A 25,567-nucleotide genomic window follows, 5' to 3' on the forward strand; every position below is an offset into this window, starting at 1 on the left:
GGATGCTCTCGGGGCACTGGGGAGAAGGATGCGGCGTCTGCTGTCCGAAAGCGCCCAGAACGGGGTACGGGGACCGCGGGGTGCTTAGGGGCTGCAGTGGGTGTCCTGGGGAACAGGTAGGAAGAAAATTACTCCTTTTAGCTTGGGGAGAAAAAAACAGAAAACAAAAGTTAAAAGAAATCTTCAGGGACTGAGTTAAGCATTTTGTGCAATTTAAAGCAGGTTTTTCTTTTGCTTTTAGAACACAGGTGTTTCCTTAAACACAACGTTGCTCCTCGAATGTAACAAGGGATTTAAAACTCAGGCATTTCTTTTCCAGTATGTGGAAAGATTGCAAATGCTTTTGTCTGGTATGTTCCTCAGTACAAGCCTCAAATAGCTCTGCCTCACCCAAGTCTTTTTCCTCCAGACAGCAAATAAAATGTTGATGTCTGCTGTTGTTCCAAGGCTTCTTGACACTGTGCTGCATTACTGATCACAATGTCTTTAACACTCTCTGCTTTGGCAGACTTTGAGCTTGATTCGCTCCTCACATCAGGCAGCATTAATGTGGGCTGACCGCTGAAGTCTGGCTTGGTTCATACCCCTGTGCGTGCTGGGGTGAGATGGTTGGGCTGCTGCTGTCATGGTCCAAGCTGTCAGTGATACTGACATGAGCCATGTGCCTGTTCTTCTTGTGGAGTGGAGAGGAAATTCTGTGCACAGGGAAGTTGAAATCTTATTGTGTAGGGCTGTATTGAGAAGGTGCTTGTTGAATAAGCTGCGGGCTGAAAAGGCCTTTTGTCTCTCTTCTGCAATGTTCAGTCCAGTGCAGGTGCAAAAGGGACCATCTCTCTCCACTCTGCTCTCCTTGTGCTGGAGCCAGCCTTTGTTTGGATGGGGGAGCATATCCAACTAAAGAATAATCAGGTTATACTGAGTTTGGTTCCTTGGTGTGGTTCATCTTGTACTTACACAAGCACTTGAGGTGGAAATGAAGGGGCAGGGACTGGGCAGAACTTCTTGTTTCAGCAGCCTGACCAGCTTATGCCAGTCTAGATGTCCTGCTAGCCCAATGGGTGTTAAGAGATGGCAGAGTGCATGCTGGACTTGACTTTCATCCTTTACTTCCCAGCTCCAGAGCATCTAACTTTTTTTTTGTGACTGACAAAGCATCTGGTGAGAGACAAGCCAGTGGCTCCAGTGTGCTGGCCTGCACACTGTATTCCTGTGGGAGTGTCCCAGAGAGCATCGCCCATGGCTTCTTCCTCAGTGCCACAGCTCTGGGCTCACTCTCTGTAGCATGTGTGTAAGCTGGGCAGAATAGAAATATTTTGAAATCTGAAATCATTTGATGTTCATGGTCGGTGCCCAGTGCTGTAGGAGGTGTACTCCAGAAGTGCCTGGATGCAAAATCCCTGTTACAGTGATTAGATTCTTCAGGGGCAGGAGGACCTGGTGCCCTCTGTGACTAAGTAGCTCTTGCTGGCTAAGTGTGGGACCTCTGGGGTCAGAGAGTAGTTTGAGGACTAGCTGGCCCTTATTAGGGCCAACAGATCTCGGGTGAGCACATGCAGGTTAGGAGCAGGGTTTTTTTGCCAAAGTGGTAGTGGATTACCAAAGTTGTGATGGTAATTTCTGGGTCAGAGTAGGAATGTGAGTGGAGACTTGTTCCTTAAATGGTGGTACAAGTTATTTTAACTGGCTTGTGTTGCAGGGTATGTGTCAGCCTGCAAAAGACCAGGTCCTGCTGTTTGGGAGTGATGAGGGAAACTTGTGCCTGTGAGATGATTTGTAATCTGCTTGCATTGGTAGTTGGTTCAGGCTGAGTGAGTGGCATGTGCAACTGCTCCATTTCTGCATCTGATCTGTTCTTAATCCCTAGTGATGGGAGAGAGTTCTCATCCCCTCTCCAAGAAGCTCCACTTGATTGCTCTAATCATCTTGGCATTAGTCTCAGCAATCATACACTAAGTGGTAAGTAGCTTGTGACTGTGTCTGTGAGGTTGCCCTTACTGCAACAAATGCAAACTGCAGAGGTGCGGGGCTGCATCTCTCTTGGGAGGCAGAGTCCTTACAAAAAGCTGGCTTGTCTGCAAGGGCACTTTTGGAGCCTGTGGGTTCCCCACCTCTGACCGTTGGCTTGAGCTCTGCAAATAGTGCAGGCTCACAGTATGGAAGGGCTGTGCAATCTTTTACCTGTTCTGTGATCTTGGAGGTACTTGGAGATTGTAATAAATTAAACCTCTCAGCAGCTTTGAGGACTCTTGCCTGTCTGCTTCATCCATGCTGAGTAACAGTGTGCTTTCAGGGGGAGCTGGTAGAAAATGACTTTCTGGTCAATTTGTGAGACAGTGGATTCAGGCAAAACGAGTTCCACACAGGATATCTGTGGTGGAGTGAGACTACAGCATTTCCAGCCACGGGATGAGTCTCCAGCTCTGCCACGTGGTCTTGCACTGCAGCAGCTCCACTGTCTGGAGCTGCTATTCCTTGGAAAGACTGATATGAGGTCAAGGCTTTTCATCTGACTCGTCTCTGAATTTCACTTGCTTTACAAATTCATGGTCTGTAGTGCTGTGTCTGCATTTTCTCTTGCCATCCATGACCTCTTGCCAGCTCCTTGCTCCTGTGGATGCATACCAGGAGCTGGAGGGCTGCATCCTCAATCACAACAAAGCTCTGCTTTCCTGCACTTGTATTGTGCAGCCCTGGCTTCTCCTCCATGCTGAGTGGGTGCCCAGGATCAGTCGTCCTGCAGCTGGGGCAGGAATCAGGGAAGGAAAAATGTTTGAAAGGAATGGGAGTGGCATGTGGCTGCCCACTGCCTGGCCTGGCTGGCAGCATGGTGTGTGTACTGCCTGTCCTGCACTGGAGAGAGGAGAGCAGTGCTGCCCTGTGTGGGCTCAGGCTTGTGGATGCTTCTCCCTTCTTGCCTGACATCTGGAGGGGCTTGGGCCTCCTGGCTCAGCAGGCCTGCTGAGGTAACTGGAATATGTTCTAGCCAGTGGGAAAACCCTGGTTCTCTTTTCTAGGCTATGCTCTGGTATCTGACAGCATCATCCTCCTTGAATAATGTGATCACCTACCTTGGAGATGGGGAACACCTCACCTGGAGTCTGAACCTGTCCCCTCTGGTGAGGGTGGCCACTGTGGGTTTCAGGAAGGGCTATGTCTGTTCACACTGGTGCCATCCCTGTGGGATGCTGTCCTGGGTCCCACAGCAGGGTGAGAGCTGGGAAAAGGATGAAATCCCCACCTCTGCAGCAGCCAGGCCCCTCACTGGCTGGGGCTCCCATTGCCTCGGTGTGTTGTGTAAGTGCAATGCATGCACCTAGAGCTTCTGGATCTTTGAAGCAAAGGACTGAGTGTATTGGAGCAGAAATGGCTGCCCCAGGAAGGCGTGACAGCCCTGCCATAATTCCCTCTGTCAGCTCCTTGCTGCTTCTGGAACTTGAGCCTTGTCTGGTGTGTTGAGTCCAGGTGTGCCTTCGTGCTGGAAGGGACAGGTGAATAATTCATCCAGCCTAAAGGGGCTGGGTGGGAAAGGAACCTGTGGAACCAAAAAAAAAAAATGTTTCTAATGAAGAGCTTAGGCATGAAAACCATGATTAAGAAGCGCTAATGAGTCTTGCTCATAACTCCCACTGGTGAGAGGAGAAATCCCGTGTGTGCAGGCATGCCAGCGCCCATGTAGCACTGTGATGGCGGGGGCGAGCTGGAAGCCTTGCCATCTGCTTGCCACTTACAGTATGTTTCTGTGTGCCAGTAGTGTAGGAGTCTCTGGTTTGGTGTTTTTTCCCCCTTCTCCAAGGTGTATTTACTGTTTCACTGCAGTAACTTGCTGTGTGTAGTAAATTCTGGGTTTTGTTGCCTTGGGATTACTGGTGCTCATTCTCTGAAAGCAAACACAAACTTAATGGAGGTGGGAACTGGACAGGACAGTCTTTGTGGCAGAAATGGCCCCATACCACCTGAACTTGCTGCTCTTATCAGTAGCTGCTGACTTGAAGTATATGAAGGACAGTGATATGTCACTTTATGAGCTTTAAATTATGGTCACGACAATGTGGTCCCACGGACGCTTTTCTTTGCACCTTGTCACAGCTGCTCAGATTGCTGGCTCCTGAATTTGAATCTGCATTAATATTCAAAGAAACTGCTTCCTCCACTGCGTGAGAATTGTGCTAACTTCTTTTTAGCCATGCTGCCCACTTTAATATCTGCTGACCCCATATTTTGCAGTCTCACCCCTGAAATAAGTGGATTTGGGACAAGGCTGTGCCCCTTTCCTGCGTGGTTGCAGGCTCAGGAGCCAAATAGCTGTGGGGATTAAATGTGGATTGAGGGCCTGCCTTCTTAAAATGCTTAGGCACAAGCAGATGTCTTATCAGATTTTGGAAAAATCCCATTATGTTGCCAGTCTATATCTTTAAGTGTCTTAATGTCATTAAATATTTGGGTCCCAGGTGGTCTTCTAGGTGCTGTGCTCTCCCTCCCCAGCAAGTGTGCTGCAGACATATGGCAGATGGGAAATTATGCAGCCTAGGATCCTTGTCTCCTTTTATCTTTCTCTTGTGGTAAAGGAGGCCAGAAATCAGACTGGAAATGGCTTCCTGGGGGAGGGAGAACAGCAGAGTCAGTACTGGGACTCCGCTCATCCAAACTGCCCTGTGCTGTGGGGGCAATGGGGAGCATAAGCTTTCTGTGCTGCACTGCCTGCCTGCATAGGGTGGTGTTTGAGGGATGCTGGCGGCTCTGATGATCAGCCTGCCACGGTCTCTGTGCAGGGAAGGGCTGGCTCTGCTGCTGGGCAGCCCCTGTGGTCAGCAGAATGACTTTGCCTGATGCTCGAGTTCACGTGGGGCTTAAGCCATCTGTGCTGCAGCGTTGCGTTGCACTAAGCACATGCCATTGCTCAGTAAATCACTTATCTGCTCTGCAGGGAGCCGTGGCTGTCTAACCTCTTTATCTTTTTTTCTTGTGTCCAGCCCTCAGTGCCGCCAGTGCCAAACTACAAGCTCTCCATGTCAATCCCAGAATGGCTCCAGGCAATACAGACCTACATGAAGATGCTGCAGTATCCTTCTCGAGTGTATGGTCCCCGGAAAGAAGGCTGACTTGTGCCTGGGGTGAATTAACAGAGCTTTACTGAAGCTTTAGCTGGTTGCGAGGGCTTGGGATCATTTGGGGGTAAAGGGACGCCTCCAGGGATTTGTGATAGCACCAGCAGCACTGAGCTTGTCATAGCAGTCCTCTGGAAGATGTAATTAACTTTAAATTATACTGAAAAATTTAACTGAAGTGACATTGGTGGGAACAGAAGTGCTTATTTTGAAGTTGATGTATGAGGATATTATGATCGGATCATGATGCCTGGAGAAATAATATGGCATCTTGTCATAAAGCGACTAAGAGGGAGCCAGTGTTGTGGCAAGCCCTTTCTCCCTCTGCCTGGGCAGCCCCTGTGGGTTCCCTGAGGACTGCCTGTGTGCTCAGCCTGCAGGGAGTGCTTGTCACTGGGGTGAGGGGCACAAGCAGCTGTCCTGACCCCAAGGTGGGCAGGCTTGCCTGTGACACAGGAACTGACCAAAGGCATCTCCCTTCCAGATGTTCCACCTTGCTTGGGGGATTCATCAGGGATCTACACACGTGTCAAGCCTGTCTGTCACTGCTCCACGCCACAATTCCTGCTTCCAACCTTCCATTGCTGACAGATAATTTCAGAGAAGGTTGCTGGCCCAGATGCTGCTCTTCTGTTCCCATTTTTTCCTAAACTCTGCCTTTTTGTGTCTGTGGGGAAACTGGGAGGGATGAGGAATGACTGTGAAGTGCTGGTAAGGATTAAGAAGGCTATGGGAGGCAGCTGGAAGAACATCCAGAAATAGCAGGCGCGGTTAGCTTGGTGGGGAGTCGTGGCTGGGATCAAGGCGGCAGCCGGGCCTGGAGCTGCAGCAGCTGCTGTGGGCAGGGGGCTGGGGCCTGCCTGCTCTGCAGGGGGACAGTGCATTTCTCTGCTTTATGGCAGCCACTTGGCCAGGACAAGAGGCTTCTTGCTCGCTGGGATTGTGCCAGAGAGAATACCGTGTCATACAGAGCTCCAAAAATTGTATTATCCCCCCACCTCCCCCCGCAGTGGTTTTAAAATCCTGCATTCTTCTATGCAGCAGGAGCAGGCCTTAGGCACAGGTTTGGATCTGTGTTCAGAAAAGCTTCAAAGTGGGCTGGGGAGCAGCATCTGGGCTTCCTTTGAGGGCTGAAGGAGGATGTATGCTTTGTGCAGAGCACCCTGAAAGGGCCTCATGAATTAGTTTTGAAGGCAGGAGGGAAGTAAAGCCTTGTTTGTGGAGAACTCTGAACTCTTATTGAAGTCGGTTCAGAGCATCCTGGTGAGAGCTGAAGTTTTTATTTAGGCTATGGTTATACATCCAGCAGCTGTGCTATTTATGCCTTGCAAGCAACTCTTAGCTTCCATGGGGTCACCTGCTTGTGCCCTAGTATCTGCCTTGGTATCACCAGTTTTACTGGCGTGAACATTCTGATGGGAATAGAATTTAGGTACTAGGTACTAGGTTAGGAAAGAGATTCAACTGGAAAAGTAACCTAGCAAAAATCAGGGCAGTGTGAATTTTTTTTTTTTTTTTACAAAACTTAATTGTGTTTTTTGTTTTGTTTTTGTTTTTACTGAACAGATTGTTTTCCTGGTCTGATTTATTGTGTTGCTGCTTGAACAGAAATGCACAAGGAGCAGGGAAGAGGCTGCTTCTGTTGATGCTGCTGTGTGGCAGCCCGTGCTTCTAGCAAAGGGCTGCTGAGATTTGGTTGACTGTCTGCTGGCATAATTTGTGACGAACTTTTCTGCAGTTAGTGTTAGCTAATGACCTTGACTTGCACGTAGCTGGTTGTTTTCATTTCAAGAGCATCGTATCTTTTAGAGAACGGCTTATATTTTCTAAGTGTGAAGGGATGCACCTGCAATGGTTTTGGTTGACAGGTCACAGGTGAGCCATCAGGCTGATGGAGTTAAAAGACTTCTAAAGGAAATAAGATTTTTCAGATCATGGATTATGTTGATTGGTTTGGGTAGGATATGAAAGCTTTCTCTTGCCCATGTGTGAGACTTTTTACCGAATCTTGCAACCTAGTAGTGAGCGGGACCTAGTGGAAAAGAGAATTTATAACCTTCAAAGTCTGAATTTGAGTATCATTTTAGATGGTCAACCTTAATTCTGCACCTACTGCTGTTAATAAGTCATGTAAAAAGACAATTGAAAAGTTTTGCTTTATTATACTTGCCACGTGTTTCATATCTGAGAGTCAATGGCTTTTGCTGTCTGTTTTGTGTTTCAGCAGGAACTCAGAACTGAAATTCACCTTTTCAGCAGTGTTATTTTATTGCTTTAAGTTACTTTCCCTTAACAGACAAAACACAGATACAATCACACGGGAACACAGTTCTTTGAGATCAGAAAAACCAGACCTCTGAGTGGGTAAGTGTCACTGGAATTGGTCTAGTGCTCTTGTCCCTGATCACCTGGCATTCAACCACTGCAGCACCATGGCATGGGAGGGCTGTGCCCTCTGTGCCACAGCTCCTCTGGCAGGGCCAGAGCTGTTGCTGCCTTTGCGAGGAGTGTCCCGTCTTGCCACCCTGTCCGTGGGGTGGCAAAAGGACCATCGAGACCAGCAAGTGGAAGGGCTGCTCTTACTCAGCAGCTGCGTGGGAGCTGCTTGGCTGCAGGCCAGAGCTGCATGCACAGGGGTGGGAAAACTCTCTGCTTATTGGTGTTGGGCTGGGCTGCTTTTCTGGAAACTGAGTAAGTCCTGATATTCTGGTTGTGCTGAAATGCCCTTTGCAGGTGGTAGGAAGGGATTAGCTGCACGAAGTGCAGCAGGAGTTTGGACATCCTGGGCACAGCAGTTTTCCCTGGAGGCTCATAATGGACTGTTTAAATAGTGTCTGTGTTTCTTCCTTGCTGCTCATCTTGCTGTTTTGTCCATGTGGTGGACTTGTGCTGGTTGGTGATGAGTTGTGCGAGTATGAACATGTGCCCAGGGAGCCTGGCAGCAGAGAGCTGGGGTCTCTTCCATGTTAGAACTGCATCATACTTAGGACAGCTCTTTAAGAGAACCTAATAAAATTAGCGGGGTAGGGCAGAAAGGGTGCTGACAGCATTATACTTTTATTTTAGGGTGAAATTAAGATAAGCAGAATATAATTACTCCCATAGACTGCTCTGTCTCCAGCTCTTCCCAGTTCTCTGTTAATAAACTAATGGTCCCTCACTCTATAATTTCAGTTCCCATCTCAGCTTTGTGCTTCAGGTTTTCATCTTGCTGACAGCAATCTTTCTCACCTCCTTTATCTAATGTTCACTGCTCTGGTGGAACTAGTTTAAAACAAATCTTGTGCCTTGAATGATAGATGGGTATACAGAAGTTTAAACCAATTTTCAAGCTGCTCACTCATTTTTAAATTTATCCCATTACTTTTTTCAAAGGAAGTGAAGGATGAAAATGAATTATGCTCAGCACTAACCACTTAAAAGGTCGTTGTCTTCCTAGGCTGGATAAAAGCCTGACTTACGAGGATGGTGCTCTTTCTTAGAAGGGAACAGATACAGTGCTCACAGCTGGAGATGTGCCTGTGGCTTTGAATCACCTCCCAAGTGGAGCCATTTCCTCTGTTTATCTGCCTTAGTGTTTGCTTGGGGGCGAGTGTCTGACTCCTCTCTTGTTGCTGCTTGGAACTTCTTGGAACGGGGTGGCAGGACTTCTTTGGAGTTAAGGATGGTGCCCCTGAGAATGGTCCAACCCCTCAGGGGCTGCCACCTTTCCAGGCACAGTTGCCTGAACATGGTGTATGCTGGACACAAACAGTGTAAAGTCCTAAGGCCTGTGTTGCTTTGCTCCTGGATTGGGTAGATGGGAGTGCTGGGAGAAGTGGAGCTGTCAGGAGCACGTGTTGCTGCTGTTCTGCTGTAGGGCTCTAACACTTGCCTGGTCTTGGTTTCTCCAGTTTTGAGAAGGAGAACGCATGCAAGGCTGTCTGAAGCTCCTGTCGTTTTGATGAAACCAAAATTCCAGTTGTTTTTATGAAACTCACAGTTTCTGGTTTAGATTTCAGATATTTTTAAAATTTACCTGGCCAAGTCAGGAGGATGGGACCAGACTATTTTCAGTGGTCCCCAGTGACAGGACAAGGAACAATGGGCAGAAGCTGGAAGTTCCATCTAAGTATGAGGAAAAAAATGTTTACTTTGAGGCTGACAGAGCACTTGAGCACTTGGCTGCCCATAGAGGTTATGGAGTCTCCTTCTGTGGAGATATTCAAAACCTACCTGTGCAACCTGCTCTAAATGAAACTGCTTTAGCAGGAGGATTGGGCAGATGGTCTCCAGAGGTCCATTCCAACCCCAGCTTTGGTGTTTCTGTGTGAATAATGTGTTGAGGTGTGCACAAAAGCTTCCCTTTCCTTCATCTGGCCAGTTTTCATCAAAGCTGAAAAATCACTTACACCTCCAAGTTTTTTTTTCCTGGGAGGTGTGTTCTACTTTGCAAGAAATCTGCTCCCAGCATGGCAATGACAGGTGTCTTGTGCCGAGGTGACAGGAGCTGCTCTGAGCAATTTCTGTGGTGAAAGGTCTCGCTTGCTGCAACACAGCGTTTGCAAGTTGATCGGGCAGGATGCTGAAGGCCTCCAATTGCCACTGGCTCTTGAAAAATGAGGCTGTTCCCAGAGCTTTATTGACACTAAACATATTGCTGATTTCGTAATGTGAGGGCTCAAAGCTAGTGAAAATGTTACGAGATACTTGGCAGCCTCTCTTCAAGACAGCAGTGGCTGGACACAAAGAAGCTGAGTACTAGATGGAAATTGAATATTCATAAATTCATGTCAAAGTGTCCTAAAGCAGCTGGGGCATATTAATGAGTTTTTCTATTATGGAGGGAGGACTAGATATTGTAGAGATTTACTGCCAGCATCAGTGTGATGTATGAGAAAATAAAAATGTGTGTCTGAGCATAGGAAGAAGAGCATAAATTATCTATGGGTGCTCATTAAGGGATATAGTCTTGCTATAACTCAGTATTTACAGTCTCTTTAAAAAAAGTTACTCTTATTATCAACTTAAAATTTAGAGTGCCAGACCACCATGTGGATTTGTCTAGCCTACAGATAGCACTTTTAGAAATGCTAGATTTCTGTTGGCATAGCTGTGCGAGTCAGGGTGGCAGAGCTGTGAACCTGTAAACTTGCTGTGCTGTTCTTGTTGTACTGGCAAACTGTGTCTGAAAATGTGCCTGGGTCTCACCTCTCCTGAGTTGGTTGTATTTGCATAAAATCCAAATTTATGGGTGTAGCTACATCCACTGTAGGAGTGCTTTGCTTATACAGGTATCCTGGGACAGTACCCTTCACAGGCTTCATGATGTACCTTTTTGTACTAAATAGGTAAAGGGCACCCTGTGAAGTTCAGCTCTGCTGATCCGTGTGTGTATGCATGTGATGTGAATCTTTCAGACACCAGTAAGACTGGTTTTCCTTTTCCCATGCAGGATTATGCTGGCTAAACCTATATGAGACGTTTGTTGGTACAGCCATTCTGATCAAAAATGGTACTTTTGACTGACATAGTAATTCTTTTTAAAGCTTCAGGCTTAGATCATGTAAAAGCTTTAGGAAAAAAGTGTATGTCTGGATATCTAGTAATATCTGTAACTGTGACTTCAATGTCAACAAGCTGTAACTGCTGGGTTTACAAGGAGAGATAAGCCCTCTGGAAGCTTCTGTTCTGGGATGCAGGCATGAGGCACAGTGAGAAACAAATCTCTTTGTCCTCCACAGAGGATCTGGGAGGGGGGAACTGTTCCCTCCAGTTAAGTGCCAGCTGAACAGGGGGACCTACAACTGAAGCAGAAACTGATGTTTGGGTAGGTTCTGTGGTCTTTGAGGAATTGGAGCCCAGAAGCTGCTCTGTCAGTGGCAGCAGATATAATGTGTGATCCGTTGCAGGAAAGGAGCACGATCGGAGCTGTCACGTGGCAGCAATGCAACCAAATGACAGGGAAGGGGAGATGGGAAATAATTCTGTTTCCACACACCATGTTATTAAGGAACACTGATGGGGCTGTAAAGAAAAATGGGCTTAGTGCATTTCCAGACAATAGACTGCAGAAGGCATTTGAACATCTGCTTCTCTCTCGCACAAAGGGGGATGTTACAGATACGGTGGGGTGTTCAGCATGTGGTGGAAATGCTTCTGCTGTTGCAACGCTGTTTTTGAGAGGATTCACAAGATCCATATCTGCTCTGCTGTTTTATGTCCTTTTGCTCCTGTTGGTGCCTTTCACTTCTCTCTTGCCTTCATTATCATGAATGAAACTGTCAGGAGCCTTAGGAAAACTTGGGAGAGGGAGATTTTATAGACCTCATACAAATACATGGGTCTGTGCAAGGAGAATTTTGTGGAAAAATATGCTGGAAGATCTCACTGATAAATTTATTCAGTCTTGTAGGAGTCTTTCTGGTGAAGGTAATGGGGAGCCTCTCCTAAGCATGGTCATCCCTGAAGGGACTCCAGTGTGATCGGTGCCAGCTGGTGAGATCCTCCAGTTTTGGGCATGCTGAATAGTTTTAAGATTTTTCTAACCTGTGTATGAAATTGAGTGCCCCAAATGAAAAATCTGGAAGCAAAATGAATTAATGATTCCTATGAGCCGTGTTTAGACACTACCATTTTAAACAGAAAGCATCCTGAAGAGGCAAAGTCAGCTCCTTTCAGGGCCTCTGTTACTGCAGGAAGCAAGGGAGATAGTCCTGCTTGGCTCCTGAAAACACTGAAAGAAATTTGAATCAATTAACAAGGAAGTATCACTATCTGCCAAGGACTAGGTCTTGAGGGAGGAACAAGCAGCCTGTTCCTGTTGGCTACATTTGTTAGAGGCAGAAGTGTTCGCTGTGGTCTGGAATAGAGATCTGCCTGGCAGATGTCAGAGAGTGGTGTAAATGCCACAAAGAGGGGAGCTGCAGGGTGCTTGTCTTTGACTGTAGCAGTCTCTCCTGGAAGAGATGGGCTGCCCCCAATGCTCACTGGAGTGTGGGGAGAGGGTGACTGTGGGCTAATTCCCAGCTGTCTGATATACAAGACTGTAAAGAATAGCTATATATGTGGGCTCTTTTCAGGTAACTGTCAAGATTTAAAGAAAATCCCAGAAGCAAACCCTGCTAAGACAGGGAATTGAAATCCTTGATGCTGTTTTTTAATTCTTTTCTGCCTTCCTTAAATCTCCTTTCACAAATTTAACTGCAGACTTTCTGGTCACTATCAACATCTGAGACAGTGTGATAAGGATTTAGGAGTGAGGGAAAAGAGGGAAAGGACAAATCAAAGAGCACCTGTAATGAGCTGTTGTCAAATGAGCTGAATGCTCTGTCATTTGCCATAGGTCATTTGCCACAGATCCCTTAGAGAGCTGACGAGCAGCCTTCAACCATTAATATTTGTGTTAGAGAACATGGGGAGGGTGGGTGCTGGGGAAGGCAAAGATAGCAGTCTTTAAAAAGAATAAGGGAAAAGATAAGTCTAGGAACTTTGAGTTTATGTGCAGTTCAAGGGAAGGGAAAGGCAACATTAATATTGTTGGGCACTGTTGGTTTCTGAGAATTTCCTTCTATGAGCATGTAAGAGCTTTTGTCAACAAGGGAGAAGATGTGGATGTAATAACTCCTTGTTTTAGTGTGGCTTTTGATAAGGCCACATCTTATCTCTGCAGATAAGGCAGGGACCTTGAGTCTAAATAAAACTATTTAATGTAAGGTCCCAACTTGGTGCAAAGCAGCATGTAGAAAGTGGCACTTTACCTGTCTTGCCTAGCAGAGATTGTCAGTTGAGGCGTGCAGTGTCTGTCCCAGCTCAGTTTTTCCCTAATGGTATGGATAAGGCTAATTGTATACTGATGGATGATTTGCAGACCAGGCTGCACAAGGTGACAAGGCTATGAAAAGTGAAACTGGGATATTCAGAGTGATCTCTTGGGCTGGAACAAATGGGAGATAATTTAGGGAGGGCAAATGCATAGGAGAGTTTGGGAGTAGCCAGCTGTGGAGAGCAAAAAGCTAGTTTGGCAAAGAAGAGGCTGAGCTTAAAAAAATAAAAGAAACCAAACAAAATTCACCAAAAAAGCCGAGCTTAAAAATCCCTACCCCTAACAAAAAACCTCCCAACCAACCAACAAAAAAAACCCCACAAAAAGCTATCAGAACCTGATTCAGTGTGGGCCAACAGAGAAAACCCAACAGCATGCTGGCTTGGTTGCAAATATGCATTGAAAGTTGGATTCAGAAGGAAATTGGTCTGTTTGTACTGTTGTGGGCTTAGCCAAAGGACTGTGAGAAGTGAGTTGGTTGAAGGGATTCCAAAGTTGAAAGAAACAAACATTGTCCTAAAATCATAACCTCAGGGGGAATGTGGGAGGAATTAAATAAAAATTAGTGTCTGCTTTCTTATTTTTACAGAGGAGAAGGTAGATTACAGTCTTTTGCATATACAAATGTCTGTAGCGAGAGGAGAGATGATGAATGGGCTCCATGCCCACTGTGGAGAGCCGAAATAGCTCCTGATTTGATTTGCAAAAAGGGAAGGATTTAGTTTAAACATTAGGAGACCTTCTTAGATGCAAGGTTAAGTATAGGATAGATTAGCTGGTGGGTTCCCAGGCTTTTGAGAAGCCAGATTATTTTTCAGTCTGCTTTCAACTGTGTGGAGTGGTTTAGATTTGGCTTGTGCTACCTTGGGCAGAGCAGTGGCTTGGGGATTCTCCAGGGGCTCTGCTTCCAATACAAACACAGGGTTTTAAAGCTATGCTTTGATTCAAGCTTGTTAAAAGTGGAAGAAAAACTCTCAGTGGCTCTTGAACTGGGTCATGCACATAAACCCTGCGGTCCGTGCTGGAAATGCAGAGAGAAAGCAAACTGTTTGCAGAGTGCTCCCTGGGAGTCCAGGGTGCCTGTGTGTGAGGGCACAGCCTGCCCACAAGTGCAGGTGGATGCTGCTTCGCTGACAGCTGGTGGTGCCTCCTGGGCGATGCTCCCCTCGCACAGACCCTCCTCACTGTCCTGCTCCGTTGGTATCTCTGAGCTGCCAGGTCCCACTGCAGCTCCTGGATCTGGCTGCAGGCTGCTGTGTGTGCCTGAGGAGGAGATGCTAGCCCTGCCCTCGGACTGTGTTAACCAGGCACAGGTCACACCAAATGGCTTAAATGGCTTGCAGGTAAATGGTTTTACAACTCGACATTTTTCCTCATGATGCACATTCATAATCATAATTTCTTTTTTTTTTTTTTTTTTTTTTTGGTGACTCCCATGTAGTTAGAAGATAGGAAATTCAATGGATTATCTTGTTTATGGATACCTCCCATGCCTCATCTGCACATAACAAATCTGAGACAGAGACTGGGCTTTGCAGTGGCCACTGCTGTGACCAGTGGGAGCCTCTGTGGGCAATGAAGGAGCCCCATTGTGTGCCCTCCCCTTGGCTTCTCTGTGCTTCCAGCAGTTCTCTGGGGTTCTGTGCCTGATTGTGAGTGTGGAGGAGGCAGGCAAACTGTAATTAGTCTTCTGTACTGCAGGCAGAGTGTAAGGGTGGTTGTTTACAAATGAAAAGATAATTTCTGACTTGGATAAATGGGACATGAAATGGCTGTGACAGGCTGTAATAGCAGTGGAAACTCTGTTGTCACTTGCATTCAACAAAAGGTTTTAAATGCATGAGGTGCGTGAATCAGAAAGCGGGGGAAACAGACTGATGGTTTCAGATGCATATTTTCATAATCTTCTCTAATACAAATATTTTTGTCATTTAATCTTGTATTTCCGTAGAGTAGGTATCTGTTTACAAAGCTCTTCCCAGAGAAAGGATATGGATAGAGAAGACTGCAAAATAAAAGTTATCTTTTGGCTTAGTTTTCAGCTGCGCTTTTTTTTGGGGGGGGGTGGTTTTTTGGTGTGGCATCAGATGTGACTCTTCTGGCCTTTTTTAGGCTGCTTCCAGTTTTGGTTTTTTTTTTCAAACTGTCCAGGATTTCCAGGATCTGTTTGTGGAAGGGGATAGGTTACCTACTAGGTAAGTAGTGCAGTGTCAGTCTGGCACAACAGCTTTTTCAGCTTACCTGAGGTTGCTTGTCACAGTGTTGTCCCTTTCAAATTATTGTACTCCAGAGGCAGTGTCTAGACTGTTAACTAAAGTTTGGAAACTTGCAAAATCCTGGGCATGATTAGTTTCCTGCACTCCTGCAGGAAATTGTGTGGATTTTGCCACTTTCCCTGTCCACAGGAGGTGTGGAGCAGCAGCAAAATAATAACTCAGTTTGCAGAGATGTGAAGTGTCTGTGTTGGTAGAGCTTTCTGCAGTGCAGGCTTTGATAAAAAAAGCAATAAATTCTGGTCTGCAGCTGTAGCTATGGAATTATGGAGGCATTTGTAGCTTTTAGGGGAGCATGTAACCATCCTCTCTCTCCTGGCTGGTTTGTTTGTTTGTTTTTCCTGCAGAGGAGAGCCAGGATTATTTTGAAAATAAACTGAACTCAGTCCTGCTCTGGGATTTCCATGATTGCCAGCTCATGCAGTTCAGTGGGGCTTTGTGTTACAGTCTGAGGTGATGCTCAGGGAGTTGCTGCCAGATGCTGAGAAGACTGCATTCCTCCCATTCACCTTCAAATATTTTTTCTTCTCTTTCTTTTTTTTCCTCCCACAGTCATTCTCCAGAAGTTAACAGGACTCTGACAAGTCACTGAAGGGGAGAATCAAATTCCCTGGGTCTTGCTGAGATAAGAACCGGAGGTGCCTGGCTCTTGGTGTATGAGAGGACCTTTTGATTCCTGTCAATTGCTCTAGCTGGAAGGACTGAAAACTGTTTTGTTTCTATTCTAGGTTAATGGAGACAGCAAAAGAAATGACCAGGGAGTCCTTACCTATCAAATGCCTTGAAGCAGTTATCCTGGGGATGTATCCTTTCACGTGCCTGTGACTTTTTCCACTGCAGCTCTGTTGAATACATTGCCCCTCACAGATGGTGTTTGAGAGTGTCACAGCCAAAGGTGAGTGCCAGCAGCTTGGGGAGCTGCTCTGGTATTCATCACTAAGTTGCTGAGTTGCCTGGGTTTGTAGTTGGGAGTTGGGATGCTGTGTGCCAGCTCACAAGTGTTGTGATTTGGCCATGCAGACTTTGCCTCCTGCCCTGGTAATCTGCATGTCAGGATTGGACGCACAGTGCCCAGATAAGTCCCTTTTTACACAATCCTTGTTTACTTTGTTAGCATTTCTCTGTTGGTTGTTGTTGGAGCTTGGTGACACCCGAGGAGGTGGGTTGCATTCTGTGTTTGTCTGATCTTTATGTGGCCAAGTCCTGTTAGCTTTTGTCTCTGAACCTGCAGCTGTGCTTTGTGCAGAAACATGTGTGGTACAGTTAAACATTTGAGCTTCCCCTTAACATAATGCTTGCTTCTTACTCAGTCTTCAGTCATTTAGACACTGACTTGCTTCTCTGCCTGCTGGTGGTGTCACTGATAAATCAACCTGCACCATCCTAAAACACTGGAGGAGGGCAAGGCCAGGCTGCAGGAACAGGTTGCCAGACACATCTTGTCAGAAATGATCAAGTTTCACTTGAAACAAATCCCAACTGAAAATAAGCAAACCATTTCCTGGGATGTGTCTGCAGCGTTTTGCTGGCTGCTGCTGCCCCCTCCCGTGGGAGAGGGAGCTGGCAGAGCCTGGCAGGTAGTGCCTGTGAGAATACATGGCTGCTGCAGGGTGGGAAGGGGATGGGCTGAGCAATGTGTGCCAGGGATAGGCCTTGGATTGCAGTCTGAGAGGTGGCTCTGGCTGACAGGGTTTCCCCTGGGAATGCTGACAGGCTCTGCCTGAGCTGGAGGGATTGGGGTCCTAGGGGCTTGATGTCAACAAGAGACTCAAACCCCCTTCAAAGCCCTTCCAGAGGGAGAAATCATAGACTCGTAGAATATCCTGAGTTGGAAGGGACCCACAAAAACCATGGAAGTTCAGGCCCTGTGTTGTCCAAATGCTTTTTGAATTCTGTCAGGCTGCCTGATGCTATGACCACTTCCCTGGGGAGCCTGTTCTAGTGCCCAGCCATCCTTTGGGTGAAGAACCCTTCCCTAATATCCAACCTAAACCTTCCTGACGCAGATTCAGGCCATTCGCTTGGGTCCTGTCACTGGGCACCACACAGCAGAGATCAGTGCCTGCCCCTCCTCTTCCCCTCAGGAGGAATTTGTAGACAGCAATGAGGTCTCCCCTCAGTTTCCTCCAAGCTGAACAAGCCAGGTGAGCTCAGCCACTCCTTGTATGGCTTCCCCTCAAGGACCATCTTCACTGCCCTCTTAGGGATGCTCTCTGATAGATTTATATCCTTTTTATATTGTGGCACCCAGAACTGCCCCCAGCATCTGAGGTGAGGCTGCCCCAGAGGAGAGCAGAGTGGGACAGTCTCCTCCCTTGCCCAGCTGGCAATGCTGTGCCTGATGCCCCCTAGGACATGGTTGGCCCTCCTGGCTACCAGGGCACTGCTGACTCATGTTCCCTCTCTGTGGTGCTGTTCTCCAGCCTCTCATTCCCCAGTCTAACCACACAACTGGGTGTGCTGTGTCCCAGGTGCAAAATCTGGCACTTCCCTTGTTAAACTTCATAGGTTGGTGATCACCCAGCTTTCCAATTTGTCAAGGTCTGTCTGCAGGGCCTCTCTGCCCTTAAGGGAGTCAGCAGTTTCTCCCAATTTTGTGTCATCAGCAAACTTATGAAGCATACCTTTGAGACTTGCATCCACATAATCTGAAGAGGTTGAACTGGCCTTAAAATGGAGCCCTGTGGAAGCCCACTAGTGAGTGGCTGCCAGCCTGGTGTCACCCTAATTGCTGTATCCCTTTGTGTCTGACCCGTGAGCCTGTTGCTTACCCATTGTGTTCTGTATTTCTCTAGCTGTATGCTGAATATTTTGTCCAGGAGAACACTGGGAGTATCAGTATTGAAAGCTTTCCTGAAGCCCAAAAAGTTTATATTAACTGATTTCCCTTGAAGTGATGTCAGTGGATCTGATATGCTTGCCCTTGTGTCAGGGTTGTGTCCCCAGCTATTGGAATGGGGGAAATAATCCCCAGGTGGAGTTGATGCCCCTCTGCAGTGTCAGTGTGGCTTGCAGTGCTGTATTTCTAGCAGTGAACTGATTATTCCACATGCCACAGGAGCAAAGGGTGATTAGTAGCCTACAGAATCTGTACTTGTGGGTTCAACTTGTGGGGTTGTTTTGTTTTTTTTGGTTTTTTTTTTTTGAGAAGTAAAGGAAGCAAAATAGTCAAAAGCTATATTTTATACTATTTGTTGTCATTTGAAATTTCTTCAGACTTAAGATGTGTATGAATTTTTCTGTCTCTAGATGCTAATTAAAAAACCCCGAACTTAGGGCAAACTTTTTTTTTTTTTTTAAATTGAGAAGGTTTAGCCAGAGGAGTGTATGGGTCAGGCTTGTCCTTCTAGGACTTCTGCATCCAGTCTTGGAAGTCTGTCTGAGAGCAGGGACTGTCCGCTGGCTGGTGGTCCAGTAACAGAAGCATTTAGGTTTACAAGATTCATGCACTATAAACCCCAGGTATTTTGCTTGAGGTGTGGGTACATAAAGAGTGCAGCAGTGGCGAGTGGATGGGCCACCTGAATTTGTGTGTCTGGGAAGTGGCTGGGACAGAGCCTGTGCCAATATGGAACCTCACGGTGCTGTGATGCATGTGCAGCATGAGGGGTTTTGGGAGGCATCTTTGGCATGGTGTGTGAGGAAGTTTGCTGGTTTTTGGCAGCCATGAGATTCTGATCTTCAGCATTGCCCTCTGGATGCAGCCACGGTGAGGGCAGAAGCATTCCAAGGTCAGGGGCCTTCCAGTGAAGATGTGCTTACCCTCTCCTGAGTTTCCAGCCAGTGCCTTCACACAGGCCTGAGCTGAGCAGCCCTGTGGGTGTGTTAACCTCTGGTTCCATTCCATGTGTCTGGAAATAAGGTACTGCTGTAGTTTGTGTGCTGGCAGGCCTTGAGTGTTGCTTGGATACTGACAGAGCACAGCCCACTCCAGCAACCCTCGGTGTGAGCCTTCCTTCAAAGGCCGGCTGGCGCGGAGCGGCTTAGCGAGATGTCACTTTAATTGAGCTCCTTGCTGGCTTTTTTTAAAAATTGCCTTTTACTGTGTGACTTCTTATAAAATGCTTCTATAATCCCTCTTGGTGCAGAATTAACTTTTGCATAATTGCCTATGCACTTGATCTTGGAGCGTTTTTGTAGGGCTGTGAGGTAAAGGACTGAGCTACCCTGTCTGCACACACCAAGGAAGCAGCTGCTCTGAGATGACCGAAAGCTCAAACAGATCTTCCAGTATTATTTTGCAGCAGTCTGCACAGCTCTTTTGCTCTGTGTAGCTGTCTGAACTGGCTTCATCTCTCTGCTTACATGATCTGCTTGTCAGTGCCTAACCAGAAGCATTCCTCCTGCTGTCTTCCCCAGGGCATTTCTCAGTTCAGCCGTAAATCAGCTGAGTAATGTTGCGTTCAGCCCACTCTTTCTGAGCGAAGATCCAATTGATTTGATCTCATGAAAGGGAATAGTAAACCAGAAAGTGCCAAGGGAATTTTATCTGTGCTGCATTCACTTTATTAAAACGTGGAGAGCAAAATATCAGAGGGGGAGAGGGAAGCTGCACACTGCATCCCTCCTCGGGGAGTCTTGCGGAACGCATCCACATTGGCTGAGCATAAGTCACATAAATCACTCCCATTGCCTTCAGCATCCTTCTCCCAGTTCATGTGAGGTAACGCTTGGACCCACACAGGGTATTAGAGCCTCTGGCCAATAATATCATTAACAAGGAAGAGAAGAGCAAAAGTGTCTCAGGAGTGAGAAATTATTCAGTAGCTTCTGCAGTGTTCCTTCTGTGGATGCAATTCATGGATGATGTTTATCACCACTGGAGATCTGAGTCCATCCATCTCCAGACCTGCAGGTACATCCCTGGGCTGGAAGTGAGGGTTTTCAGTAAGTGGGAGAGTTTCTTGCAGTCATTGCAGGATATTAATGTCCATGTAGTGCTCCTCTTTGCCTCCTGCATGCTTGTCTACAGCTTGACCCACTTGCTAACTGAAATATGGGAAGGGAAGATGGTGCCGAATGTCTGCAGTGCCTGTGGTGGCTGTGAAGAGCTGAGAGAGAGCTTTTAGTTGCTCACATTGTCGGGGTCTAATCTTTAGGTAGTCCCACCTCTCACTGTAGCCAGGCACTGGAGAGTAGGTTTCCCAATCTAAGGGATATCCCTGGCAGTCCCACTTTGGGAAGTTGAACCAGCTGCTTGAGCCTTTCCTACATGGACCCTGGAGCTGCCAGGGGGAACTCTGTGCCCTCTGTGTAGATAACATCCAGCTGTGGGCTCAGTAGCACTCTGCTTTACAGTAAGCAACCCCAAGCCCATGGGAAATGCTATCTGACTCCAGCTGGAAACCTCTCTAAGTGTTTATTGCTGGTGGTTGGGGACCCTCTGAGCAGCTGCTTGGAAAATCAACTCTTCTGGTTTTACTGAAGCCTTATTGATGGTTTTGAAATTTATTTTCCTTTTATTCCATAGCAGCTTCAGCATTGCTAAGAACTAGAGCTGCTTCCTTGCTCCCCAGCCTGCTGCCATCCCTTCAGCTCACTGCTGCTCAGTGGCTCTTGCTCGTGGCCCCAGCCCATGGGAGTGGCTTGAGGGGGGGCAACCAGACACCCTGTAGTTTTCTGTGCTCATCTTGACCAGACTTTAGCAAAGACACCCTTGCTGGGCTCTTAAGACATGAAGCACTGCCCCTTTTCAGGTATAGATTCCAGCACTTGCTCTTGTTAAACCTTCTGTGGTTGTGGTTCCCCATCTCTCCAATTTGCTGAGGTCTCTCTACAGCACCTCTCTGCCCTTAAAGGAGTCAACAGCTCTTCTCAGTTTGGTGCTGTCCCCAAACTTCCTTTGGGTTCTGTGTCCGTGTTATAATGAAGATGTTGAAGAGACCTGGGCTGAGGATGGAGCCCTGCAGAACCCCTCTAGTGACTGGACTCTGGGCTGATGTTACCAATGTGCTAGGACTCTTGTGCCTGACTTGGGAGTTTTTGTGCTTCAGTTTGTGCCTGTTGCCTTTTGTCCTGTTGGTTGGCACCATGGCTCCATCATCTTGATTGTCAAGAAGACCCAGGATTAGGAGGCCACTGAGTTTTGCTGCAGCTGCTTTTGTCCTCTCCTGCTCTGCACTGCTTCTCCATTGTGACATGTAATTCACTCCCTGACTCTCCATCCTGCAGTTACAGTCCCAGCTCAGAAGTGTGATTACAGCTGCAGCATTGCTGTGTGCTTGCCTTTTGTTTGCCACAATACAGCTCTCCTTGGGCTGAGCAGAAAGGAAAGCTGTAATAATGATGCATGGACAGAGGGGAAGATCTGACGTGCCTTTCCAGCCCATTTGCTGTGTATTTCATCTCGGGTGGGGACTCTCATTAACCAGTCCCTCAGCAGAAGCAACCTGTACCGAAAGGTTAATTTCCACAGCAGTTGTTGCTGGGTTGTTTGATGATGGGTAATTTCTGCCCTCAAAAGATTCTTTTACTCCTACTAAGTATTTAATGAGATTAAATTGCACCTTCTCTGAGCCCTTGTGGCAGAAGTGTGTATGTGTGGCGGGTGGCCACCAAAGCTTTGTATGGACTTAACAGAAAGGCACTTGGGGAGCAGAGTGAAAACCCTTTAATAATGAGGGGGAAAAATAGTGGCGATGTTTGAAAGCTTCATAGGTGTTAATAAAAGGTAGTGCTTTTTCAGTTACACAGAATGATAAATACAATGGGCTTTTGCAGGAATCGGTCTGTAGGACACAAATTATTGTAACATGACTTTGATGTACACAGGATGCACCTTTTAAGGCCTGAAGCAAGGTGACCTTTTAAATGAGATGAGTGTGTGCTGAGTTTTCCAGTTGACATAATGGCGCTGGGCCCCATTCTGCCCTTGCGGTGTATTTATAATCTTTAATTATAAGTCATCTACTGATGGTGGGGTGAAGGTATTTTTCTTGAAGAAGCTAGTCCTAAGGCAGCAGTGATCCAGTGAGACCATCTAAGGCAAATAGAGCTGTTTCTGTTCTGCACAGGTGATGTTGTGGTGGGCTTTGATGCTGCAGGGTGTCTGTGTTTGATGGCGGTGGGGCAGGAGGCGGATGCACGTGGCCTTGGGCCTTGGCTGGGTGACAGATGTGTGTGGTAGGGAGGTCTGTGCTCTGCTGTGCACAGTCTTCCAGACTCATGGTCATATAGCCAGTGAAGTGCACTGTGAGCTGAGCCCACAGTGTTGTCTGTTCCTTTACCCTCTAACACATTTTCTCCAGGCTGCTAAAGCTGATGACATCTAGCACTGAATACAGCTAAACATGTTTGACATGGATCTGAAAAGCTTCCCTGTGGCTGTTCCGAAAGTTCTGTGTCAATGTGTTTTTCTTGCTTTTTTTTTTGTGAAACTCCTTGCTCTTGACTTCAGATTCTGGGCAGTTTATAAACCTCTTATTAGTTGGTTTCTGCATTTACTCAGAATCCAAAAGTTTGAATTTGTGAAATTCAACAAACACTGAATGAAATATCCCCCTGAGAAAATGTTTTGGAGAGATGAGAGCCACTGGATGCTTTTCATGCAACCCTGTAGAACAAAGAGGTGAAATGTAGGGTGCAGGCAGGGGTCAGCATCCCAGGGAGTCACACTGGTGGTGAGGTGGTGGCATGTCAAGCTGGGCAGAACCCAGAATGGAGTCCAAATTGTGTTTTACAGTCTTACAAAGGCTTTTTTGTGCTCTCAGTTTCCCAGCAGCTGTTTGGCAGCCATGCTATGCAGGCAGGGGAGAAAGGCTGGTCACAATAACATCCCAGGATCTCTCAGCTGTGTGGTGGCTCTTGTTTCACTGCTGTTAAATACCTCCTTTTTGGGCATGAGGTATGGAGATGAGGGGATGCTGGTGATCCCCAGAGCAGAATCCTGGACAAAGCAGGTTCCTGCAGCTTCAGTGGGAACTGAGCCCACTCCTCCATCTGTCAGGATGCCCCGACACCATCCTGGCAGTGCTGCCTTTTGGGCTGGTATATTTTGTAGTGGCAGCACCGTGACCAGCTGACTCAAGGGATGACTCCACGGTTACAGCAGGTGCCTCTGGCTGGAGTAACCCCAGGCTGGAGTGTTTTACTACAGCCTTTTCTGGTCATCCCTCCTCCATCCCCCAGGCGTGGGAGGGGGCCTCAGCTGCGGAGGGTAAGGGCACCTGCTGTCCAGGGGCCAGGTGCCAGCACGTGGAGCCAGGGTGAGTTTCAGCTGTCCCAGGATTAGCAGCAGGGAGCTGTGTGCAACGTAGGTGCTGACGCAAAGCTGCTTGTGCGAGGGATTCTCAGGCTGTCCTTTCCCTGGCACGGGCCAGCAGCTTCCCTAGGAGGTGACCTGCACGTAGCTCCCCTCTGAGATCACAAACTACACTGGCACAGAGCTTGGTCTGGGCCTCTGCATGTGGTGCCTTTGAAATGGCCAGTGATTCCAGGGACAGGGTTTGCTTTTTAAGAGCATTGTTTCTGACCATGCCTCTGTGCTTATCTAATTAATTATTCATCTTGGACGTTTCCTTTGGTTCCTCTCAGCAATGTGTTACAAGGGTAACATGCTAAAACACTCTGTATGAGGAGTGCAATGTTGCAGGCAAGTTTACGGAAGGAAAGGCAGGCTGTTACCTTGGTGAGGAATAAATCCAAGTTTCTTGGTACTATTTGAAGACATGAGAAAATGAGGCTCAGTAAACTAAGTTGTATCAAACCCTCAAGAAAGGGAGATAAACACTTTTCCCTTTGGAAACATGGGAGTTTGTGTAGGTATCAAATGGGGAGCTTCCTCAGATCTAGGGAGGGTGGTCTCTCTTTGGGTGTGCTGACCTGAACAGTGTTGTGGTTTTTATCTTTTCCCTAAGTGTGATTAAGAGCCATGCCCTTCCCCGTCTGAACCATAGCATGTTATTTTCCAAGCAGTGAAATGGGTTTTGGCAGCATTGGCAGTATCTGGGCACAGAGATGAATGTGGGATAATGAATTCTCACACAGTGAGAATAAGTTTGTGTTTACAGGAAAGCCCTTTGCCTTGGCAGTTAGAAACCCCAAAGCTGCTGAAGATGTCTCACAGGTGTAATTGAACCCTTGCTGCTTTCCCAGCACTGTTGTTGCCTTGATGCAGTGCACCCCAGCTACTTAACAAACGGGCAGCCCTCCGTGGAACGGTTCCCCATCAGCTTTAAAACCCACTTCTCAGGGAACTATTTTCATCACGTGGTGCTTGGGATTTACTGCAACGGCCGCTACGGCTCGCTGGGCATGAGCAGGCGATCGGATCTGATGGACAAACCTCTCACTTACCGAACTCTGAGCGACCTCATCTTCGAATTCGAAGACTCCTATAAAAAGTACTTGCATTCAGTCAAAAAAGTCAAAATCGGATTGTATGTCCCGCACGAGCCGCACAGCTTCCAGCCCATCGAGTGGAAACAGCTGGTCCTCAATGTGTCCAAAATGATGCGCACAGAAGTCAGAAAGGAGCTGGAGAAGTTTGCCAGGGATATGAGGATGAAGGTAGGTCCGTGCACTTGGGTGTTGGGCTCAGGAGGCAGCTGTGCCTTGTCCCATCCTGCAGAGATGGGTCTTGCTCTGTGTCAGCCTGAGATCACGCAGGTATCAGGTGTGCTGAGGCGGTGCTTGCATCTCTCTTGGTGCTGCTTCCCAGGATTTTTGGTGTGCTTTCGAGCCCTTACAGCTATTTAGTTGAAGGATCTCCCCTTTAGCCTGGGAAACACTTGAGCCCATACTTGTCCCTGGCTATCAGGGAGCTGTTGCCCAGTTTGCTTTCCTCAGTGACTCCAGAAGAAGGTGATTGGGAAGAATCAGCATGGCTGGGGCTGGAACTGCTGGGAAGAGTGGCCCGGTTGCAGGTAGGGGGTCTGTGTTTTCCCCATGAGCTGCAGGAGGTGCCATGGGACATCTGTGTCAGTGGTAGCCTCTCCTTGCAGGACATGCCAGGGGGCTGATGTTTACTACTCTCTGCTAAATCACAGAATAGGTTATGTGGGACAGGCGAGTAAAGCGACTCCCTGACAGGCTTCCCTGCTGGCTGGTTGGACTGAAGAGCTCATTGGGAAACAACAGGGAGACAAGGCAGGCTGCCAGGGGCCTGGAGGGTTTGGCTGCCCTTGGGGATGAGGGGTGTCCCTGACCGTGCCTCTGAGCCTGGCATGGGCGAGGAGCTGAACTCTTTGTTTGTGGTTGTGGTGGAAGCAGATTTGGTGCCTGTCCAGCTGGGTGCCAGCAGTGAGAGCAGAGCAGGTGTGTTGCTAAGTATGGGTCTGGCTCTTGTGCAGAGGTATGTGGCATCGTGTCCAAGTTATTCTGGGTTCTCGTCCCCTTCCCTGCTAAAGGACGGCTCCTACGTAGCAGCCATGTGCCTTTTTGGCTGA

General features: G+C 47.5%; 1 protein-coding gene across 1 annotated transcript in view; it reads left to right on the plus strand.

Moving 5' to 3' along the window:
• The window catches only part of VASH2 (vasohibin 2), a 34,759-nt gene that overhangs the window by 703 nt on the left and 8,489 nt on the right, over positions 1-25,567 (plus strand). Inside the window, exons 2-5 of the mRNA XM_038134148.1 lie at positions 4,971-5,059; positions 7,413-7,469; positions 15,911-15,985; positions 24,308-24,689. Of these exons, the coding sequence (XP_037990076.1) occupies positions 4,971-5,059; positions 7,413-7,469; positions 15,911-15,985; positions 24,308-24,689 (603 nt within the window). The remainder of the gene's footprint in view (positions 1-4,970; positions 5,060-7,412; positions 7,470-15,910; positions 15,986-24,307; positions 24,690-25,567) is intronic.

The sequence above is a fragment of the Motacilla alba genome, chromosome 3, assembly GCF_015832195.1.
Source record: "Motacilla alba alba isolate MOTALB_02 chromosome 3, Motacilla_alba_V1.0_pri, whole genome shotgun sequence".
Taxonomy (NCBI): Eukaryota; Metazoa; Chordata; class Aves; order Passeriformes; family Motacillidae; genus Motacilla; species Motacilla alba.